The 19,752-nt window shown below is 38.0% G+C and overlaps 1 protein-coding gene across 5 annotated transcripts in view; it reads right to left on the bottom strand.

The window, feature by feature from the left end:
- LOC135100472 (eIF-2-alpha kinase GCN2-like) overlaps positions 1–19,752 on the bottom strand; it is an 88,103-nt gene that overhangs the window by 40,124 nt on the left and 28,227 nt on the right. For 4 of the 5 annotated variants that reach the window (XR_010268721.1, XM_064003413.1, XM_064003410.1 and 1 more), the window contains exons 7-12: positions 16,987–17,022; positions 15,223–15,985; positions 14,928–15,098; positions 14,619–14,801; positions 14,315–14,482; positions 5,437–5,560 (exon numbers count right to left, since the gene is read on the bottom strand). Coding sequence is in view for 4 of the 5 variants with exons in the window: in XM_064003413.1 (XP_063859483.1) it covers positions 5,437–5,560; positions 14,315–14,482; positions 14,619–14,801; positions 14,928–15,098; positions 15,223–15,985; positions 16,987–17,022 (1,445 nt within the window). In the remaining variant the exon portion in view is untranslated. The remainder of the gene's footprint in view (positions 1–5,436; positions 5,561–14,314; positions 14,483–14,618; positions 14,802–14,927; positions 15,099–15,222; positions 15,986–16,986; positions 17,023–19,752) is intronic. The other variant, XM_064003412.1, reaches the window with a different exon arrangement.

Below are 19,752 nucleotides of genomic sequence, written 5' to 3'. Positions count from 1 at the left end.
CCTTCCATCACCAGAATCTCATGCACTTTATATTTCTGCCTGGAACCATGCCAAGTCTGTTCTCCAACTAGCCAAAAACTCCTTCATTAACAGAAAATGTCAAAACCTTTCAAGATCTAACTCCCCTCGTGACTTGTGGGATCTAGCCAAAAATATCTCCAATAACCTTGCTTCTTCTTCTTTCCCTCCTCTATTTCAACCAGATGGCACCACTGCTATCACATCTATTTCTAAAGCTGAACTCTTCGCTCAAAATTTTGCTAAAAACTCTACCTTGGACAACTCTGGGCTTGCTCCTCCCTCTCCTCCACCCTCTGACTACTTCATGCCACCTATTAAAATTCTTCACAATGATGTTTTCCATGCCCTCGCTGGCCTAAACCCTCAGAAGGCTTATGGACCTGATGGGGTCCCTCCTATTGTTCTCCGAAACTGTGCCTCCGTGCTTGCACCTTGCCTAATCAAACTCTTTCAGCTCTGTCTGTCAACATCTACCTTTCCTTCTTGCTGGAAGTTTGCCTACATTCAACCTGTTCCTAAAAAAGGGTGACCGTTCTAATCCCTCAAACTACCATCCCATTGCTTTAATTCTCTGCCTATCTAAAGTTTTTTAATCTATCCTCAACAGGAAGATTCTTAAACATCTATCACTTCACAACCTTCTATCTGATCGCCAGTATGGGTTCTGTCAAGGCCACTCTACTGGTGATCTTCTGGCTTTCCTTACTGAGTCTTGGTCATCCTCTTTTAGAGATTTTGGTGAAACTTTTGCTGTTGCCTTGGACATATCAAAAGCTTTTGATAGAGTCTGGCACAAAGCTTTGATTTCCAAAGTACCCTCCTACGGTTTCTATCCTTCTCTCTGTAACTTCATCTCAAGTTTCCTTTCTGACCGTTCTATTGCTGCTGTGGTAGATGGTCACTGTTCTTCTCCTAAATCTATTAACAGTGCTGTTCCTCAGGGTTCTGCCCTGTCACCCACTCTCTTCTTATTATTCATTAATGATCTTCTAAACCAAACTTCTTGTCCTATCCACTCCTACGCTGATGATACCACCCAGCACTTTTCCACGTCTTTTCATAGACATCCAACCCTTCAGGAGGTAAACATTTCACGCAGGGAAACCACAGAACGCTTGACTTCTGATCTTTCTAAAATTTCTGATTGGGGCAGAGCAAACTTGGTATTGTTCAATGCCTCAAAAACTCAATTCCTCCATCTATCGACTCGACACAACCTTCCAGACAACTATCCCCTCTTCTTCAATGACACTCAACTGTCCCCCTCTTCTACACTGAACATCCTCGGTCTGTCCTTTACTTATAATCCGAACTGGAAACTTCACATCTCATCTCTAGCTAAAACAGCTTCTATGAAGTTAGGCGTTCTGAGACATCACCAGTTTTCCTCACCCCCCAGCTGCTAACTCTGTACAAGGGCCTTATCCGTCCATGTATGGAGTATGCTTCACATGTCTGGGGGGGTTCCACTCATACTGCTCTTCTAGACAGGATGGAATCAAAAGCTTTTCGTCTCATCAACTCCTCTCCTCTAACTGACTGTCTTCAGCCTCTTTCTCATCACTGCAATGTTGCATATCTAGCTGTCTTCTACCACTATTTTCATGCTAACTGCTCTTCTGATCTTGCTAACTGCATGCCTCCTCTCCTCCCACAGCCTCACTGCACAAGACTTTCTTCTTTCTCTCACCCCTATTCTGTCCACCTCTCTAACGCAAGAGTTAACCAGTATTCTCAATCATTCATCCCTTTCTCTGGTAAACTCTGGAACTCCCTGCCTGCTTCTGTATTTCCACTTTCCTATGACTTGAATTCCTTGAAGAGGGAGGTTTCTAGACACTTATTCATCAATTTTTTACCACTGCTTTGACCCTTTTATGGGACTGGCATTTCAGTGGGCATATTTTTTTACTGGATTTTTGTTGGCCTTGACCAGTGTCCTTCCAACATAAAAAAAAAAAAAATTATTTATTTTTTTTTATATATCATGCATATCAAAATTCAGTTCTATATCATACTGATAAATAAGGGCTATATATGTATATATACATGAAAAATGTAAAAGTAATCAAGTCTAACCCATTCATTTACTGCACAGTAGAAGTTAACACAGGCTTTGTCCAACCAGACCAACCTGTATTGGCATGACCTGAACAAGTGTCTGTTCTTCATTAATAGAGTGTCAAAATCTTGGAAGATCTAACTCTCCTTGTGACTCCTGGCATCTAGCCAAAAACATCCCCAATAACTGCTTATTCATCTTTCCTGATGGCACCAATGCTATTTCACCTATTACTAAAGCTGAACTCTTTACTCAAACCTTTGCTAAAAACCCTACCTTTGATGATTCAGGGCTTGTTCCCCACTCCTTCACCCTCTGACTACTTCATGCTACCCATTAAAATCCTTCACAGTGATGTTTTCCATGCCCTCACTGGCCTTAACCCTTAGAAGGCTTATGGACTTGATGGGGTCCCTCCTATTGTTCTCCAAAACTGTGCCTCCATGCTTGCACCTTGCCTAGTCAAACTCTTCCAATTCTGTCTATCAACATCTACCTTTCCTTCTGTAACACAATTCCCTGTGTTGTGGTAATTATGATAGTCATTTGTATGGCTGTCCAGTCATCAATTGTGCTTTTTTTCATTTTTTGTAATTATTTATTTGAAATTGTATGAGCTTCATATTTATTATGTGATTTGTGATTTTGTGGAATTTTTTTTTTATTTCTATTTGCATAGTTGCTATCTGCATAGTATTTTCTTTATTATTTGTTCATTTGAATTTATAAGATGTTCCTTGCAAGTTGATTTCACGGTCGGGCAGCTCAGCTGGCACCAGTATTGGAACAGCAGCCTGCCAGCATGGTGGTATAAGTGCCACTGTTAAGTTTTGTATCCTGGAGTTCCTGTTTGATACTGAGATTGATATGCAGAGGTTATGAAGGTAAGAAAGGCTATGTATTGAGTTATAATGTCCAGTGAGTTGTCAATGTTGCCCAGTTATGCGATGTTGTGGTTTTGTGCAATGAAGTGTTAACAGCAGTTTTTCTGTGAAAGCTTATTTATATGATGCACATGTTATAATACATTTGAGTTGTGTTATTTTGAGGGATTATAAGTTATAATTAAGATGTTTGTATCTATATTCCAGTTTATGCATAATTTGGTTATTGCTAGATATATGTTGGGGATTATTGTTCTACAAAGCGTATACCTGGGTTGTGAGGCTGGATGGTAAACTTTCCTTCTTGTGATTTTTTATTATATTCGCATTTGTGTATGCCATTTATATTTACACTGTGTTGTTACTTAGTTGGATGCTTGCATGACCAGGTGCCAGTGAACAGTCCCCTGCCTTACTGCACTGACTGCTGCAATGCTACACTCCCACAGACTTGCTTTGGCACTCAGTTCAGATGCCAATTACTTTCGTTCATCATCTGGGGCCAGGCAGTATTGAAAGTGTGCTGTTTGAGATATTTATTATTGGTGTATTGATTCACATATGTTTATGTTGCAGTTAATGCTGCATTTTGTGATATTATTCAAAAGGCTGATTGTGCTATATTTGTATTGGGCATTATTTATGTAACTTCCTACAGGTTGAAATATTACTGAATAAACTACACTGAAACATGCTGGCCTTAGTGACCCTGGATTGGTGATGCACCTTCTTGCTGGAAACATTCAGCCTGTTCCAGAAAAGGGTGACCGAATATTCTAGTCCCTCAAACTACCATTCTAATACTTTAATTTTTTGCCTCTAAAATTATGAATCTATCCTCAACTGGAAGATTCCTAAACATCTATCCCTTCAAAACCTTCTATCCGATTGCCAGTATGGATTCTGTCAAGGCCGCTCTATTGGTGATCTTTTAGCTTTTCTTACTGAGTCTTGGTCATCCTCTTTTTAGGGATTTTGGTGAAACTTTTGTTGTTGCCTTAGACATATCAAAAACTTTTAACAGAATCTGTCAAAAAGTTTTGATTTCCAAACTACCATTCTATGGCTTCTATCCTTCTCTCTGTAACTTCATCTCAAGGTTCATTCTAAACCATCATTCTAGACCAAATTTCTTGTCCTATTCACTCCTATGCCGATGATACCACCCTGCACTTTCCCATGTCTTTTCGTAGACGTACAACCCTTCAGGAAGTAAACAGTTATTGCAGGGAAACCACAGAACACTTGACACTTGATTTGGTAGAGCAAACTTAGTATTGTTCAATGCCTCAAAAACTCAATTCCTCCATCTATCAACTCAACACAACCTTCCAGACAACTATCCCCTCTTCTTCAGTGACACTCAACTGCCTCCCTCTCCTACACTGAACATCTTCAGTCTGTCCTTTACTTATAATCTAAACTGGAAACTTCACATCTCATCTCTAGCTAATACAGCTTCTATGAAGTTAGGCATTATGAGTCATCTCTGCCAGTTTTTCTTATCTTCCCAGCTGCTAACTTTGTACAGGGGGATTTATCCATCCATGTATGGAGTATGGTTCACGTGTATGGGGGGTTCCACTTATACCGCTCTTTTGGACAGAGTGGAATCATCTCAGTTCCTCTCCTCTAACTGACTGCCTTCAGCTTCTCTCATCACCTCAATGATGCATCTCTTGCTATCATCTACCACTATTTTCATGCCAACTTCTCTTCTTATCTTGCTAACTGCATGCCTCCCCTCATCCTGCAGCTTTGCTACACAAGACTTTCTTCTTTCTATTCTGTCCACCTCTCTAATGTAAGAGTTGACCAGTATTCTCAATCATTCATCCCTTTCTCTGGTAAGCTCTGAAACTCCCTGCCTGCTTCTGTATTTCTACCTTCATATGACCTGAACTCTTTCAAGAGAGAGGTTTCAAGACACTTATCTTTTAATTTCTGACTACCACTTTCAACTCTGTTCAGGGACCGGCATCTCAGTGGGCCTTTTTTTTTTATTATATTTTTGTTGCTCTTGACTGCATGAAAAGAATAAATTCAAATCTTTTCTATCACTCTAGATTACTTTTTAATTGCTTATTTAAACTGATTTACATATAAATATGAGGAATAAACAAAAAATAAACCCTCCAAAAAAACTGTGGGTTGAATTTTTAAAAAACACATTTTTTCTAGCCCTGCAATTAACTCTGCTGGCAACATATAAAAAAAAAGTTACAAATGGCTGTATGCAGGTATGATGCCAAAAGTTCATTCTTATGGCTTTTAAACACTTCCTTCATTGTTCAATATTTTGGTTACTTGAGTATAACTGGGGTTCACCTGCACTCAGAAATACAGTGCTTTATGCCACCAAGCAAACCTCAAGTTTTCTACTTTAACTGACCCTCATGACTACATTCTTTATTCAGACTTCAAAACTAACTATTGGTCCACTTTTTTTTGTAACATATACATACAAACCTGGAGGAGTGCTCCCTGAATCCTTGGAAAAATCAAAGTTGGACTGGATGGATGATGGTGTTGTAACATTGATATCAACTGATGTGGATGAATCTGTTATATCGTCTTGAACTTCTTTCATCTCCTGCAAATAAAAATGTGATGAAATATGTCAATCATGAACAAGTTTAATTCAACACTCACTCAGGTATACTAGGAACCCATAGATGTCATGCTGAAGAGGCACCCAAACAAATTACAATTTAGAATGCTGCTTTACTAACAGTAGCTGAAGTCTGATGGCCAACCTACATGTAAGGAGCTGGCCAACCCATAGGGAACATGAACAACTATTTCATGGTACTGTACTTATGAAGACCAAATTCTTGACTAAGATGATTTAGTGTGTGTGTGTGTGTGTGTGTGTGTGTGTGTGTATACATATATAGAGTGTCCAGTGAGGATAGTCACATTCTCAGAAATGAAAGACCAAGTCATTCTAAGTCAGAAATACTCTATGGTTAAATGCCTTTAACATCATGGTTTAGAAGCTACAGGGTATTTAAATATGAATGCACATCAGTGGCAAGTGGCTGCACATGGACTGTTATGTAAAATCCAGCTGATCACTGATTTCATATAGAGTTCACTTTCTTTTACCTATTAACTGTCACAACGATACACTGCTTTCTTGAGTTCTGTTTTACCTTTATTTATGAATATCTTGAAGTGTAATGAAGTAACACCTTGAAGATGGCAATGTCCATCATTGGTGCCCTCTCCTCTCTCCCTCCCCTCATCAGTTCTTAGCACATTCATATGCCTTGTAAAATATTTGACCATAAAATATTTCCAACTTAAAATGACTTGGTCATTCATTTCTGAGAATATGTGTCTTTCCTCACAGACACCCTGTATATATGTATTTTCAGCAGTCTCACTACTCTGAGGGAATCCCTAAACTATATTTTGCTTAGGATCATCCAAAACCTTGAGTCTATATTGTCTACTCTATCCACATGCTATGTGACCTCATTGCTACAATACCTTAATATCAATCAATCAATCAATCAATCAATCAATCAATCAATCAATCAATCAATCAATCAATCAATCTACAGAATATCTACAGATATGCTGAGGTACATAAAGAATCATCCACTATGTATCATTCAAAAAAGGATCAAGATATGCTCACATATCTTCTTTTTTTTTTATTTTGGAGGGGCACAAGCCAGTCAACAAAACTGTAATAAAAAAAAAAGGCCCACTGAGGTGCTGGTCCACAGAGTCAAAAGTGGTAGTAAAAAATTACAGGATAAGTGTCTTAAAACCTCCCTCTTTAAAGAATTCACACCATAGGAAGGTGAAAATACAGAAGCAGGCAGGGAGTTCCAGAGTTTACCAAAGAAAGGGATGAATGATTGCCTCTTGCATAAGAGAGGTAGACAGAATAGGGATGAGAGAAAGAAGAAAGTCCTGTGAAGTGAGGCTGCAGGAGAGGGAGGCATGCAGTTAGCAAGGTCAGACGAGCAGTTGGCATGGCATGAAAATACCAGTAGAAGATACTAAGCAATGCAACATTACAGAGATAAGAAAGAGGCTGAAGACAGCCAGTTAGAGAAGAGGAGTTGATAAAACAAAAAGGTTGTGACTCCACCCTGTCTAAAAGAGCAGTATAATCCTCCCCATACATGTGAAGCATACTCTATACATGGAATCCCCCTGTACAGAGTAAGCAGCTGGGAGGGTGAGAAAAACTGGCAGAGATGACTCAGAATGCCTAACTTAATAGAAGCAATTTTAACAAGAGATGAGATGTGAGGTTTCCAGTTTAGATTATGAGTAAAGGAAAGACCAAGGATGTTCAGTGTAGAAGAGGGAGGAATGTTGAGTGTCATTGAAAAAGAAGGGATAGTTGTCTGGAAGATTGTGTCGAGTTGATTGGAGGAACTGAGTTTTTGAGCCATTGAGCAATACTAAGTTTGCTCTCCCCAATCAGAAATTTTAGAGAGGTCAGAAGTCAGGTGTTCTGTGGCTTCCCTGTGTGAACAGTTTACTTCTTGAAAGGTTGGACATTTACAAAAAGATGTGGAAAAGTGCAGGATGGTATCATCAATGTAGTAGTGGATAGGAAAAGAAGTTTAGATTAGAAGATCATTGATGAATAATAGGAAGAGAGTGGATCACAGGACAGAACCCTGAGGAACACCACTGTTAATAGATTTAGGAGAAGGACAGTGACCATCTACCACAGCAGCAATACAACGGTCAGAAAGGAAACTTGAGATGAAGTTATAGAGAGAAGAATAGAAGCCATAGGAAGGTAGTTTGGAAATCAAAGCTTTGTGCTAGATTCTATTAAAAGCTTTTGATATGTCTAAGGCAACAGCAAAAGTTTCACCAGAATCTCTAAAAGAGGATGACTAAGTAACAAAAGCCAGATCACTAGTAGGGCAGCTTCAACAGAACCCATGCTGGCAATCAGATAGAAGCCTGTTAAGTGACATGTTTAAGAATCTTTCTGTTGAGGATAGATTCAAAAACTTTAGATAGGCAGGAAATTAAAGCAATAAGACGGTAGTTTGAGGGTAAGCTTCCAGCAAGATGGAAAGGTAAATGTTGATTGACAGAGTTGAAAGAGTTTGGCTAGGCAAGGTGCAAGCATGGAGGCACAGTTTTGGAGAACAATAGGAGGGACCCCATCAGGTTCATAAGCCTTCCAAGCACAGTTGGCACTAAAAAACCCACAAAAAAAAAAAAAAAAAAAAAAAAAAAAAAAAAAAAAAAAATATATATATATATATATATATATATATATATATATATATATATATATATATATATATATATATATATATATATATATATATATATATATATATATATATATATATATATAAAGTTCAATATCATTCTGATAATTAAGGTCTATATATGTACATATACATCAAAAAAAATGTAAAATTAGTCAAATCTGACCATTCATTTCCAGTAAAGCACAAATTATCACAGGGTTTGTCCAACTGGACCACCCTATATCAGCATGACCTAAACAAATGTGTGTTCTTCAATAAAAGAGTGTTAAAATCTTTCAAGATCTAACTCTCCCTGTAATTTCTGGCACCAAGTCAAAAACATCTCCAATAACTTTGCTTCTTCATCTTTCCTTCTTTTATTTCAATCTGATGGCACACTAAAAACTCTACCTTGGATGATTCAGGGCTTCTTCCTTCCTCTACTCCATCCTCTGACTACTTCATGTTACCTATCAAAATCCTTTGCAATGTTTTCCATGCCCTCACTGACCTTAATCCTCAGAATGCTTACAAACCTGATGGGGTCCCTCCCAACTGTTCTCCAAAACTGTGCCTCTGCGCTTGCACCTGTCTATCAACATCTACCTTTCCTTCTTGCTGGAAGTTTGCCTGCATTCAGCCTGTTCCTAAAAAAGGTGACCATTCCAATCCCTCAAACTACCATCCTATTGCTTTAATTTCCTGCCCCTCTAAAGTTTAGAATCTATCCTCAACAAGAAGATTCTTAAACATATATCACTTTACAACCTTCTATCTGATTGCCAGTATGGGTTCCATCAAGGCCGCTCTACTACTCAGTCTTGGTCATCTTTTTTTAGAGATTTTGGCAAAAGTTTTGCTGTTGCCTTAGACATATCAAAAGCTTTTAATAGAGTCTGGCACAAAGCTTTGATTTCCAAACTACCCTCCTATGGTTCTATCCTTCTCTCTGTAACTTCATCTCAAGTTTCCTTTCTGACCATTTTATTGTTGCTGTGGTAGATAGTCAATGTTCTTCTCCTAAATCTATTAACAGTAGTGTCCCTCAGGGTTCTGTCCTATCACCCATTCTCTTCCTATTATTCATCAATGATCTTCTAAACCAAACTTCTTGTCCTGTCCATTCCTACACTGATGATACCACCCTGCACTTTTCCACATCTTTTTTATAGACGCCCAGCCCTTCAAGAAGTAAACAGTTCACGTAGGGAAGCCGCAGAATACCTGACTCTAAAATTTCTGATTGGAGCAGAGCAAACTTAGTATTGTTCAATGTCTCAAAAAACTTAATTCCTTCATCTATCAACTCAACACAACCTTCCAGATAACTATCCCCTCTTCTTCAATGACACTCAACATTCCACCCCTCTTCTACATGGAACATCTTCAGTCTATCCTTTATTTATAATCTAAGCTGGAAACTTCACATCTTATCTCTAGCTAAAACAGCTACTATTAAGTTAGCCATTCTGAGTCGTCTCTGCCAGTTTTTCTCACCCTCCCAGCTGCTAACTCTGTACAGGGGCCTTATCTGTCCATGTATGGAGTATGCTTCACATGTATGGGGGGGATTATGGGTGGAATCAAAAGCTTTTAATTTTATCAACTCCTCTCCTTTAACTGACTGCCTTCAGCCTCTTTCTCATCATTGTAATGTAGCATGTCTTGCTATCTTCTAATGCTATTTTCATGCCATGTCAACTGCTCTTCTGATCTTGCTAACTGCATGCCTCCCCTCCTGTTGCCTCACTTCACAAGACTTTCTTCTTTCTCTCACCACTATTCTGTCTACCTCTCTAATGCAAAGGTTAACCAGTATTCTCAATCATTCATCCCCTTCTTTGGTAAACTCTGGAACTCCCTGCCTGCTTCTGTATTTCCACCTTTCTATGACTTGAATTCTTTCAAGAGGGAGGTTTTAAGACACTTATCCTGTAATTTTTGACAACTGCTTTTGACTCGGTTCGGAAACTGAAACTCCACGTCTCTACCTAAAACAGCTTCTATGAAGTTAGGCATTCTGAGATGTTTCCACCAGCTTTTCTCACCTCCCAGCTCCTAACTCAGTACAGGGACCTTATCTGTACATGTATGGAGTATACTTCACATGTATGGGGGGAAGGGAATTCCACTCATACCATTCTTTTAGACAGGATGGAATCAAAAGCTTTTCATCTTATCAAGTCCTCTCCTTTAAGTGACTGTCTTCAGCTTCTCTCTCATCACCGCAATGTTGCATCTCTTGCTATCTTCTACTGTTATTTTCGTGCCAACTGCTCTTCTGATCTTGCTAACTGCATGCCTCCGCTCCTCCCACAGCCTTGCTGCATAAGACTTTTTTCTTTCTCTCACCCCTATTCTGTCCACCTCTCTAATGCAAGAATTAACCAGTATTCACAATCATTTATCCCTTTTCTGGTAACTCTGGAACTCACCTCCTGCTTCTGTATTTCCTCCTTTCTATGACTTGAACTCTTTCTGAAGGGAGGTTTTAACACACTTATCCTGTAATTTTTTATTACCAGTACCTTAGTGAACCTTTTTTTATTATAGTTTTATTGCTCTTGGCTGGTGCCTCTCCTACACAAAAAAAAAACACTTCAAACCTTTTGTTTCACTCTAGACTACTTTTTAATTGCTTATTTAAACTGATTTACATATAAATATGAAGAATAAACAAAAAAATAAATAAAACCCAAAAAAACAATAAAACCCCCAAAAAAACAATAAAACCCAAAAAACCAGTGGGTTGTTTTTTTTTTTAAACCTGGGTTTTTTTCAAATTCTGCTTCCAAGGGTTTGTGCCAGTGAGGGCATGGAAAACATCACAGCGAATTATCTTAATTAATCAGAGGGTGGAGGAGAGGAAGGAGCAAGCCCAGAATCATCTAAAACAGATGGAATGAATGAACAGATGAATGGAAAACATCACAGCGAATTATCTTAATTAATCAGAGGGTGGAGGAGAGGAAGGAGCAAGCCCAGAATCATCTAAAACAGAAATTTTAGCAAAGCTTTGAGTGAAGAGTTCAGCTTTTAGAAATAGATAAGATGGAAGTGGTGCCATCTGGTTAAAATAAAGGAAGGAAAGAAGAAGCAAAGTTTTTTTTTTTATGTAGGAAAGACACTGGCCAAGGGCAACAAAAATCTAATAAAAAAAAATGCCCACTGAAATGCCAGTCCCATGAAAGGGTCAAAGCAGTGGTCAAAAATTGATGAATAAGTGTCTTGAAACCTCCCTCTTGAAGGAATTCAAGTCATAGGAAGATGGAAATACAGAAGCAGGCAGGGAGTTCCAGAGTTTACCAGAGAAAGGGATGAATGATTGAGAATACTGGTTAACTCTTGCGTTAGAGAGGTGGACAGAATAGGGGTGAGAGAAAGAAGAAAGTCTTGTGCAGCGAAGCCGCGGAAAGAGCGGAGGCATGCAGTTAGCAAGATCAGAAGAGCAGTTAGCATGAAAATAGCGGTAGAAGACAGCTGGATATGCAACACTGCAGTGGTGAGAAAGAGGCTGAAGACAGTCAGTTAGAGGAGAGGAGTTGATGAGACGAAAAGCTTTTGATTCCACCACTGTTAATAGATTTAGGAGAACAGCAGTGACCGTCTACCACAGCAGCAATAGAACGGTCAGAAAGGAAACTTGAGATGAAGTTACAGAGAGAAGGATAGAAACCGTAGGAGGGTAGTTTGGAAATCAAAGCTTTATGCCAGACTCTATCAAAAGCTTTTGATATGTCCAAGGCAACAGCAAAAGTTTCACCAAAATCTCTAAAAGAGGATGACCAAGACTCAGTAAGGAAAGCCAGAAGATCACCAGTAGAGCGGCCTTGACAGAACCCATACTGGTGCTCAGATAGAAGGTTGTGAAGTGATAGATGTTTAAGAATCTTCCTGTTGAGGATAGATTCAAAAACTTTAGATAGGCAGGAAATTAAAGCAATAGGACGGTAGTTTGAGGGATTAGAACGGTCACCCTTTTTAGGAACAGGCTGAATGTAGGCAAACTTCCAGCAAGAAGGAAAGATAGATGTTGACAGACAGAGCTGAAAGAGTTTGACTAGGCAAGGTGCAAGCACGGAGGCACAGTTTTGGAGAACAATAGGATATTGGAGATGCTTTTGGTTGAGTGCTATAAGTCACAAGGGGAGTTAGATCTTGAAAGATTTTGACACTTTCCATTAATGAAGGAGTTTTTGGCTAGTTGGTGAACAGGCAGCATAATTCTGGACAGAAATATAAAGCGTATAATATTCAAACGATGGAAGGCTCAAGTACTTTTTTGTGGGCCACCTCTATCATGTATAGCATGAGAACAGGCTGTATTAAACCAAGGTTTGGAAGGTTTAGGTTGAGAGAAAGAGTGAGGAATGTATGCCTCCATACCAGACACTATCACCTCTGTTATGAGCTCAGCACAGAGACAGGTCTCTGACATGGAAGCAGTAGTCATTCCAAGGTAAATCAGCATAATACCTCTTCAGGTCTGCCCACCCCCTCAATCACCAGAGGCAAAATGCCAGAGGCACCTTCACTTTGGGGGATCTTGCAGAGGGATTGGAGTGATAGGACAAGACAAAGATATGATATTGTGATCAGAGGAGCCCAACAGAGATGATAGGGTGACAGCATAAGCAGAAGGATTAGTGGTTAGAAAAAGATCCAGAATGTTGGGCATATCTCCAAGACAGTCAGGAATATGAATAGGGTGTTGCACAAGTTGCTCTAGATTGTGGAGAATAGCAAAGTTAAAGGTTAGTTCACCAGGATGGTCAGTGAAGGGAGAGGAAAGCCAAAGTTGGTGGTGAACATTGAAATCTCCAAAGAATGAAGATTTCTAAAAAAGGGAAGAGTTAGAATGTGCTCCACTTTGGAAATTAAGTAGTCAAAGAATTTCTTATAGTCAGAGGAGTTAGATGAGAGGTATACAGCACAGATAAATTTAGTTTGAAAGTGACTCTGTAGTCATAGCCAAATTGTGGAAAACTCGGAAGATTCATGAGTGTGGGCATGAGAGCAGGTTAAGTCATTGCACACATAGATGCAACATCCAGCTTTGGATTGAAAATGAGGGTAGAGAAAGTAGGAGGTAACAGAAAAGGGGCTACTGTCAGCTGTCTCAGACACCTGTGTTTCAGTGAGGAAAAGAAGATGAGGTCTAGTAGAGTTGTTCTAGAGATTGAAAATTAATTAAATCTATGGCCACAAATGTTGCAGAAGTTAATGAAGAAAAAGTTGAAGGGAGTATCAAGACACTTAGAGTCAATACCAGAAAAGCAATCCAACCTGAGGACCACAAATGTCCCCAGGTTGGACTGCTCTTCTGGGTATCAACCATAAGTGTCTTGACATACTCCCCTCAACTTTTTCTTCACACAAGGAGAGGAACATGACAGACAAGTACTGGCCATAATGTCCTGGTAGCTCAGAATGGCTATTTAGCTAGATTATCATAAAAATTAGCTCTAGTAAAGTATAACTTATATTTGGTGTCGGAACTATCCTTCCAACAGAGAAGTTAATGGTGATGGGAATTAATCAAAGTATAACAATCCACCATGACGAGCAGATAAAACAATGAGGATCCAGGTCGAGTGAATTCACCACCCTGGAGCAAACCAATATCGATCTGCTCAGTAAGCAGGGAGTCAGTCACTTCCGAACAACAGTCCTTCATCCAAGTTAGACTCCAGCCAGCACCCAACTCAGAACAAGCTCCTTCTCAACATTTTACCATCCTTGGCAGACATTTCAGATCAAATTCCAGCTAAGTACTGTGCTTAGTTGCAGGCCTGTGAACTGATAGGTACTTAGCTATCATGTGTCTGCCTAACTCAAGGTAAACTTTATAACCTGGCACTGGCTTTTTATGCCAGTTCAACATATTGGCTAAATAAATTAAAATCAATAGAGCAGCATCAAACCCCCAAATTATATTACCAATTGCAACACAAAATTAGGAATGAGTATGTTCGTGGACTAGTACCTTTCTTAAAGACAGCTTATGGGAAACAGGTAGAAAGTAAATTATTGTGGTACTTAAGTCTGAATATGATGTAATATTCTATAGCAATGAATACTATAATGCATTATCTTTTTACCTGCTCAAATTCATCAATCCAAGAAGTGTAGTATCGAACAACATTCTCATGATTGAGTGACGACAAGAGTTTAACTTCACGGATGATTTTTCTCCGCACCACTTCACTTTGCTGATCCAGACGAATTCTTTTCAATGCATAGATTCTGTCATCAACCTTATTATGAACCTGTAAAGATTGCTGTGAATTATTCCTCCAATTTGCAAGTTAATTGCACAAATTTTATAGCAAGCCTTTAATTCAGACCATTTTTCATCCACTAAACAACAGGAACACCATAAACATTCTTCAAATACACATGTACCTTAAAAACATGGCCAAATCCTCCTTGTCCCAGTAATTCCAGGATGACATACTCTTGGTCTAGCCTGGAGTGCCCTCGCAGGTTGGAGGGAAGATGCAGCAAGACATCAGAAGAGGATTCAATTCCTGCTTCTGAGGACCCCTTTTCATTTTTATTTTGAGATTCAGTTATGACTGGAGAAAGCTGGGGATGAGAAAATTTATCATTTTTTTTCATTCTTTATACTGAAAGTAATTCTTAATATGAACCAGGGCTAAAAGACTACCATACAGAAGCTTTATTAGAAAAATCAAGGATTCTTGAACTTACTTTATTTACATCATTCTTGTTATCAGTCACATTGCCTTCTGCAATATTGCTAATGAAGGTATGATTAAGAAGGCTTTTTGTAGTCCACCTTTCCTGCTCATTAACTTCAAGGCATCGCTGAAGAAAGTCTCTAAGTTCACCATTCACAGAGGGTGGTATGTTTGGCACAATCTGTGGAAGCAAATTGCAGTACAGCTCTTTAAATTTAGGAGTGAAATCTTTATACAACAATTTACTGACTTTGCCTCATAGTTAACAAAACTTCCATAATTTAGAACAGCTATCATAACTTTACCTGTTTGACCCTCTCTCCAAGCAGAAGAGAGAGTATAATAAAACCCAGCCGGTACACATCTCCCTTCTTTCCTCCACGCCCCAGGGAGAGTGGGTAGGCTGATGGCACATCTGCTTCATAAAACTCTGACACCACTTCAGTTATTCTTTTCTCTATTCCATAATCAGCTACTCGGACCTGCTGGCACCTCATATCCAAAAATATGCAGGAATCTCTGAGGTCTCTATGTACAACATTATTTTGGTGCATATAATTCAAAGCCTGTAAGGTTCCTTCTGTGATATGCCTAATGAGGGGCATATTGTTTAGGGGTATTTTGCAGTCAATATAGTACTTAACTGGAAGACCATGCACATATTCCTGTAATAGGCACAACTGTATCCCTTCATTATGACGATTATTAACTCTGATTCCCAAGTAATGGATCAGGTTGGTATGTGACAGTCGTAGTAGGGAAGTCATTTCTTTTTCTACAACACTTAATTTTGTTAATAACTCCTCAAATTGATTTTCCTGAGCAAATTTAACACGACTTCCTTTCCTTCCACTTCTTTTTCCTTTGAAATTCCACTCATATACAACACATTTTTCTAGGGAGCCTTTCTCTTGTGCCTCCAGGATGCAGCAGCTCTGGGTGACACGGGTTCCTAGGCAGCCTATAAGGACCACTACACGCTCCTGTTTCCCTGTGACATTAAAGTGGATCACTTGTTCTCCTGAGCCACTTTCACTACTACATTCTGACACTGAACGACACTTCATTCTGCAAGTGAAAATATTTGTGATTTATTTTTCTAATTCTGGCTGTCTAGAGAAAATATTTGTATTTTATCTGTCCAAGTCTGCCATATAAAAAATTTTTCACATTTAAAGTATATGTCCAGCCCTGTTAGTCTACTTACCTATTAACTATCAATTTAATTAATTTAACACCTGTTTCTTAGAAAAGGACTCCATTTTTAAGAAGTTTTACAGTTATAAGACATTCAGATCATAAATAAGAATATGCATGATTACATACATGACCATGATATAAAAAGAAAATTCTCCTAGGCATAAACTAAGTAGTGGATGTAATCAAATACAACTACTATATATATTGACATGTAGTACAACTAATACTTACATGGACATCTAGTACAACTTATACGGATATTTACATGTATAAGTACAACCATGACCAGAGATCTATTAATCTTCCACAATTATTTCAACTTTATTTAACATTTTTCCTCAATCTTGAGTCTTCTAATCTGCTGACAATGTTCTTATAAAACCTGATAAGCAAAACAGAAGACTTAAGACTGAGGTAAAACACTAAACACAGTGGAAATGAGTGCAACAAGTTATTCAACTTTTGATCATGATTATACAGACACCTATACAAAGTGTTGTCACACTATCTGGTAAGATTTATTCAGTATCCTATTTAGTGGCAACCCATTAACAACTTTTTTTTATTAAAAGCAGGACTAGTGTCATTACAGATAAGCTTTATTGATTTATAAGAAAGAAATTTAACATTTGTGAATGATGATAATGCTTTAAAAAGGAAATATTTAAAAGCCTCTGTCAAACAATTGAGACAAAATTCATCGTTTTAATTAAGTAAGAATGCTAAGTAGTTCTCAGCACTACTGACTAGTAGTAGATTTACAACAATTATTCAGAAAAGTGTAGAGTAGGGTGATTGGGAATAAATATTTTTAATATGCAAAAGCCTTTTGTCCATTAAAAAAAAAAAACTATGAAGGTAACACAAACCCTTGCCTGATGATGTCATCGAAGTACAATGTTCTGCTGTTGAAGCAAGAAGTGATATTACTATATTTTTTACTCTAAAAATATTCTTCCTATATTTTCATCATATCAATAATTCAGTAACTTCTAATAAGCCACTTAAATAATGAAAATAAATGTCTGTTTTGCATCTCTTCACTGAGCACTTGCAGGCATTTAGTTAAACTTTGTAAATTTTGGTTAGACATTCATAACTGCATTTCAAAAACTAATCTATATGATTAAACTAAATTGTTAAATATTGTATTATGTCATATTTCATAGTATCACAATCAAATATCTCAAAGAATACATACACATTGAAATAAATCACTACAACCATAACAAGTTAGTGTCTCTATAGTAGATTAGAATACAGTTGCCAAAGATTGCTACTTGTTATGATATTATGTTACAATCATTATATTGTGGTGCTTTAATAGCATTGACTCAGTGTATTCATGTTCATTTGTTCTTTCTGTAACTGCAGGATTCATGTTTCCTTACATGGTACAATTTATTGGATTACTGAGTAATTGGTTCAGGACTTCGGCTTTGTTTTCTCCAGGTCTAGGTGGCTTACAAATGGACTATCACAGGACTGAAAAATTCAGTTGGCTGTACAGTCATAAGCAAAGCTTATACTCAGTACCTTTATATACTGTAATTACAAACAGATATTTCATGTGAGGTACTGCTGCTTCTCAAGCACTGTTGTTCTGTGGCTATACCTCTTAAAATCTTTGAATTGTTGCCAAGTGTTTCATTTGCATACAAGAATACATAAGCCAAAAACCTTCTGACAACTGTGACAACACTTTGTATAAGTAACTGTACATGTTAATAATCATTTGAACAATTTCCATTCTTTAGCATCAGCAGTATATGATATACTATATATTTTGGCAGATGAGATGACTTTCAAATAAGATGACCCCCAAATTTTAGTTTAAATTTAATGGTTTTAACTGATGTAAAAGACAACACCCAAACTACCAAACCATCTGTGGTGAAGTTTAGGTCAGTGAACACCAGACAAATGAGACAGTGATATACCAGTACTACGAATAAAATACCGTGAATGTATTACCAGTAATAAGGCACCATCATCTTCAAGTGTAAAACTAAGCCTAAAATGAAATTCCCACCAGGTTTTTTGTACATTTTCATGAAAAAGGATGGATGGATGGATGAAGTTGGTATAAAATTACAAGTGGTATGATCTGTTTTTCTATACATAAACAAACCCTTGCCTTGTGCCACCTGTGTGTATCGGGCAGTTGGCCACAATCTTCTATCTAACAGTATCGTGTTTCTTTTGATTAGATACACCAACATTCTTGAATTTTTTCTCAGTACATGTACTCCATCCCTATACAACATTGCAGGCTGAAGAGATTCATTTTCACCACAGTTTGCTTTCCTTTGCTGCTTAGCCTGGGGCTCCATGCCTCTAAGACCTTCATATAGCTCCTTCTTCAGCTTTGGAAAGACTGGAAAATATTTGCATAGCCTCCTGCTTTATCCGTTTGTATGCAATGCAAGCAAGGGGTTGTAGTTGTACTGCATTAAATTTTGTTTACACACTTTTCAATGGCAATATGTTTCTGTGCATTTTCTCAAAATGGATTCCTATTTTACTATGTATAACTTCCCCAACAGTTGTAATAAAAGTTTGTTTTTGTTTGCAATGTTATTGTGTAAAATTTTAAGGTCATTGTTTTTGTACCTGACTTATAGGGCAACCCACTTTTTTAGTGTCTTTTTTAGAATGATTCGTGTCATCTTATATGCCGAAATATATATATATATACAGTGGAACCTCAGTTACTGAACACTTCCCATTTCGAACAAATCAGTTTTCAAACAAAATTCAAACTCACAATTGCTTCAGTTGCCATACCATAATTTAGTTCTCGAACAAAGCTATTTGATTTCAAATACTTAAAGACATGGCAAAAGCTGCCATTTATTATCAATTTTAGTTTCTATAAAAATTTCCTTCATTTCTCTGTATTTGGGGGAGAGACACAGTGGGTAAGACAGTAATTAAATCTTTCAAATAAGTTAAATGTGATACTGTTGAAGAACCTCGATATAAACAAACAGTTTTCACTCAGGAATAATCCCAAGCCATCTGTGGCTCTCTCGATGACCCACAACGCCATCACTATTTCACAACTGCATTTTCCCAGTAGCTTTTCCCAGCAGCAAGATGTCTAAGTGTAACGATCACCTTCACTTTGGCAGTAAGTGGGTTGCTCTTCTCTGTCACTGTAAGGCTCCCCCTCACTAGATCAGTGACAAAGAGAATACCTGCATTGTCTAAACAATATCTTCTGATGAGTTTTGTGTCACTAAGTTCATTCAACACATCATTTCTGGTGATAAAGATTTCTGAGCTGGAGATGTTGTGGAGCAGCTATCTCTTGGCTGTGGGACCATCTGTCATAAGCCACTAACACAGGGTGGACAGGTGTCCAGGAACAGATTAATCCATTTTATATTGATTCCTATGTGAAAAGAAGTTTCAGTTTCAAAACATTTCAAATTCTGAACAGCATTCAGGGAGGAAATAAGTTTGAGAACAGTTCCTGAATACTGTTCGAAATCCAAATGTTCAGAAACTGAAACTACTTTCCCCATAGGAAGCAATGTAAAATGGATTAATCTGTTCCCATACACCAATCTATACTGTCTTAGTGGCTTATGACAGACACCCCACAGCCGAGATGGCTGCTTCACAACATC

This window comes from Scylla paramamosain, chromosome 5, assembly GCF_035594125.1.
Source record: "Scylla paramamosain isolate STU-SP2022 chromosome 5, ASM3559412v1, whole genome shotgun sequence".
Classification (NCBI taxonomy): Eukaryota; Metazoa; Arthropoda; class Malacostraca; order Decapoda; family Portunidae; genus Scylla; species Scylla paramamosain.
The sequence above is the reverse complement of the archived record's forward strand: the minus strand, read 5'-3'. Positions and strand labels throughout refer to the sequence as shown.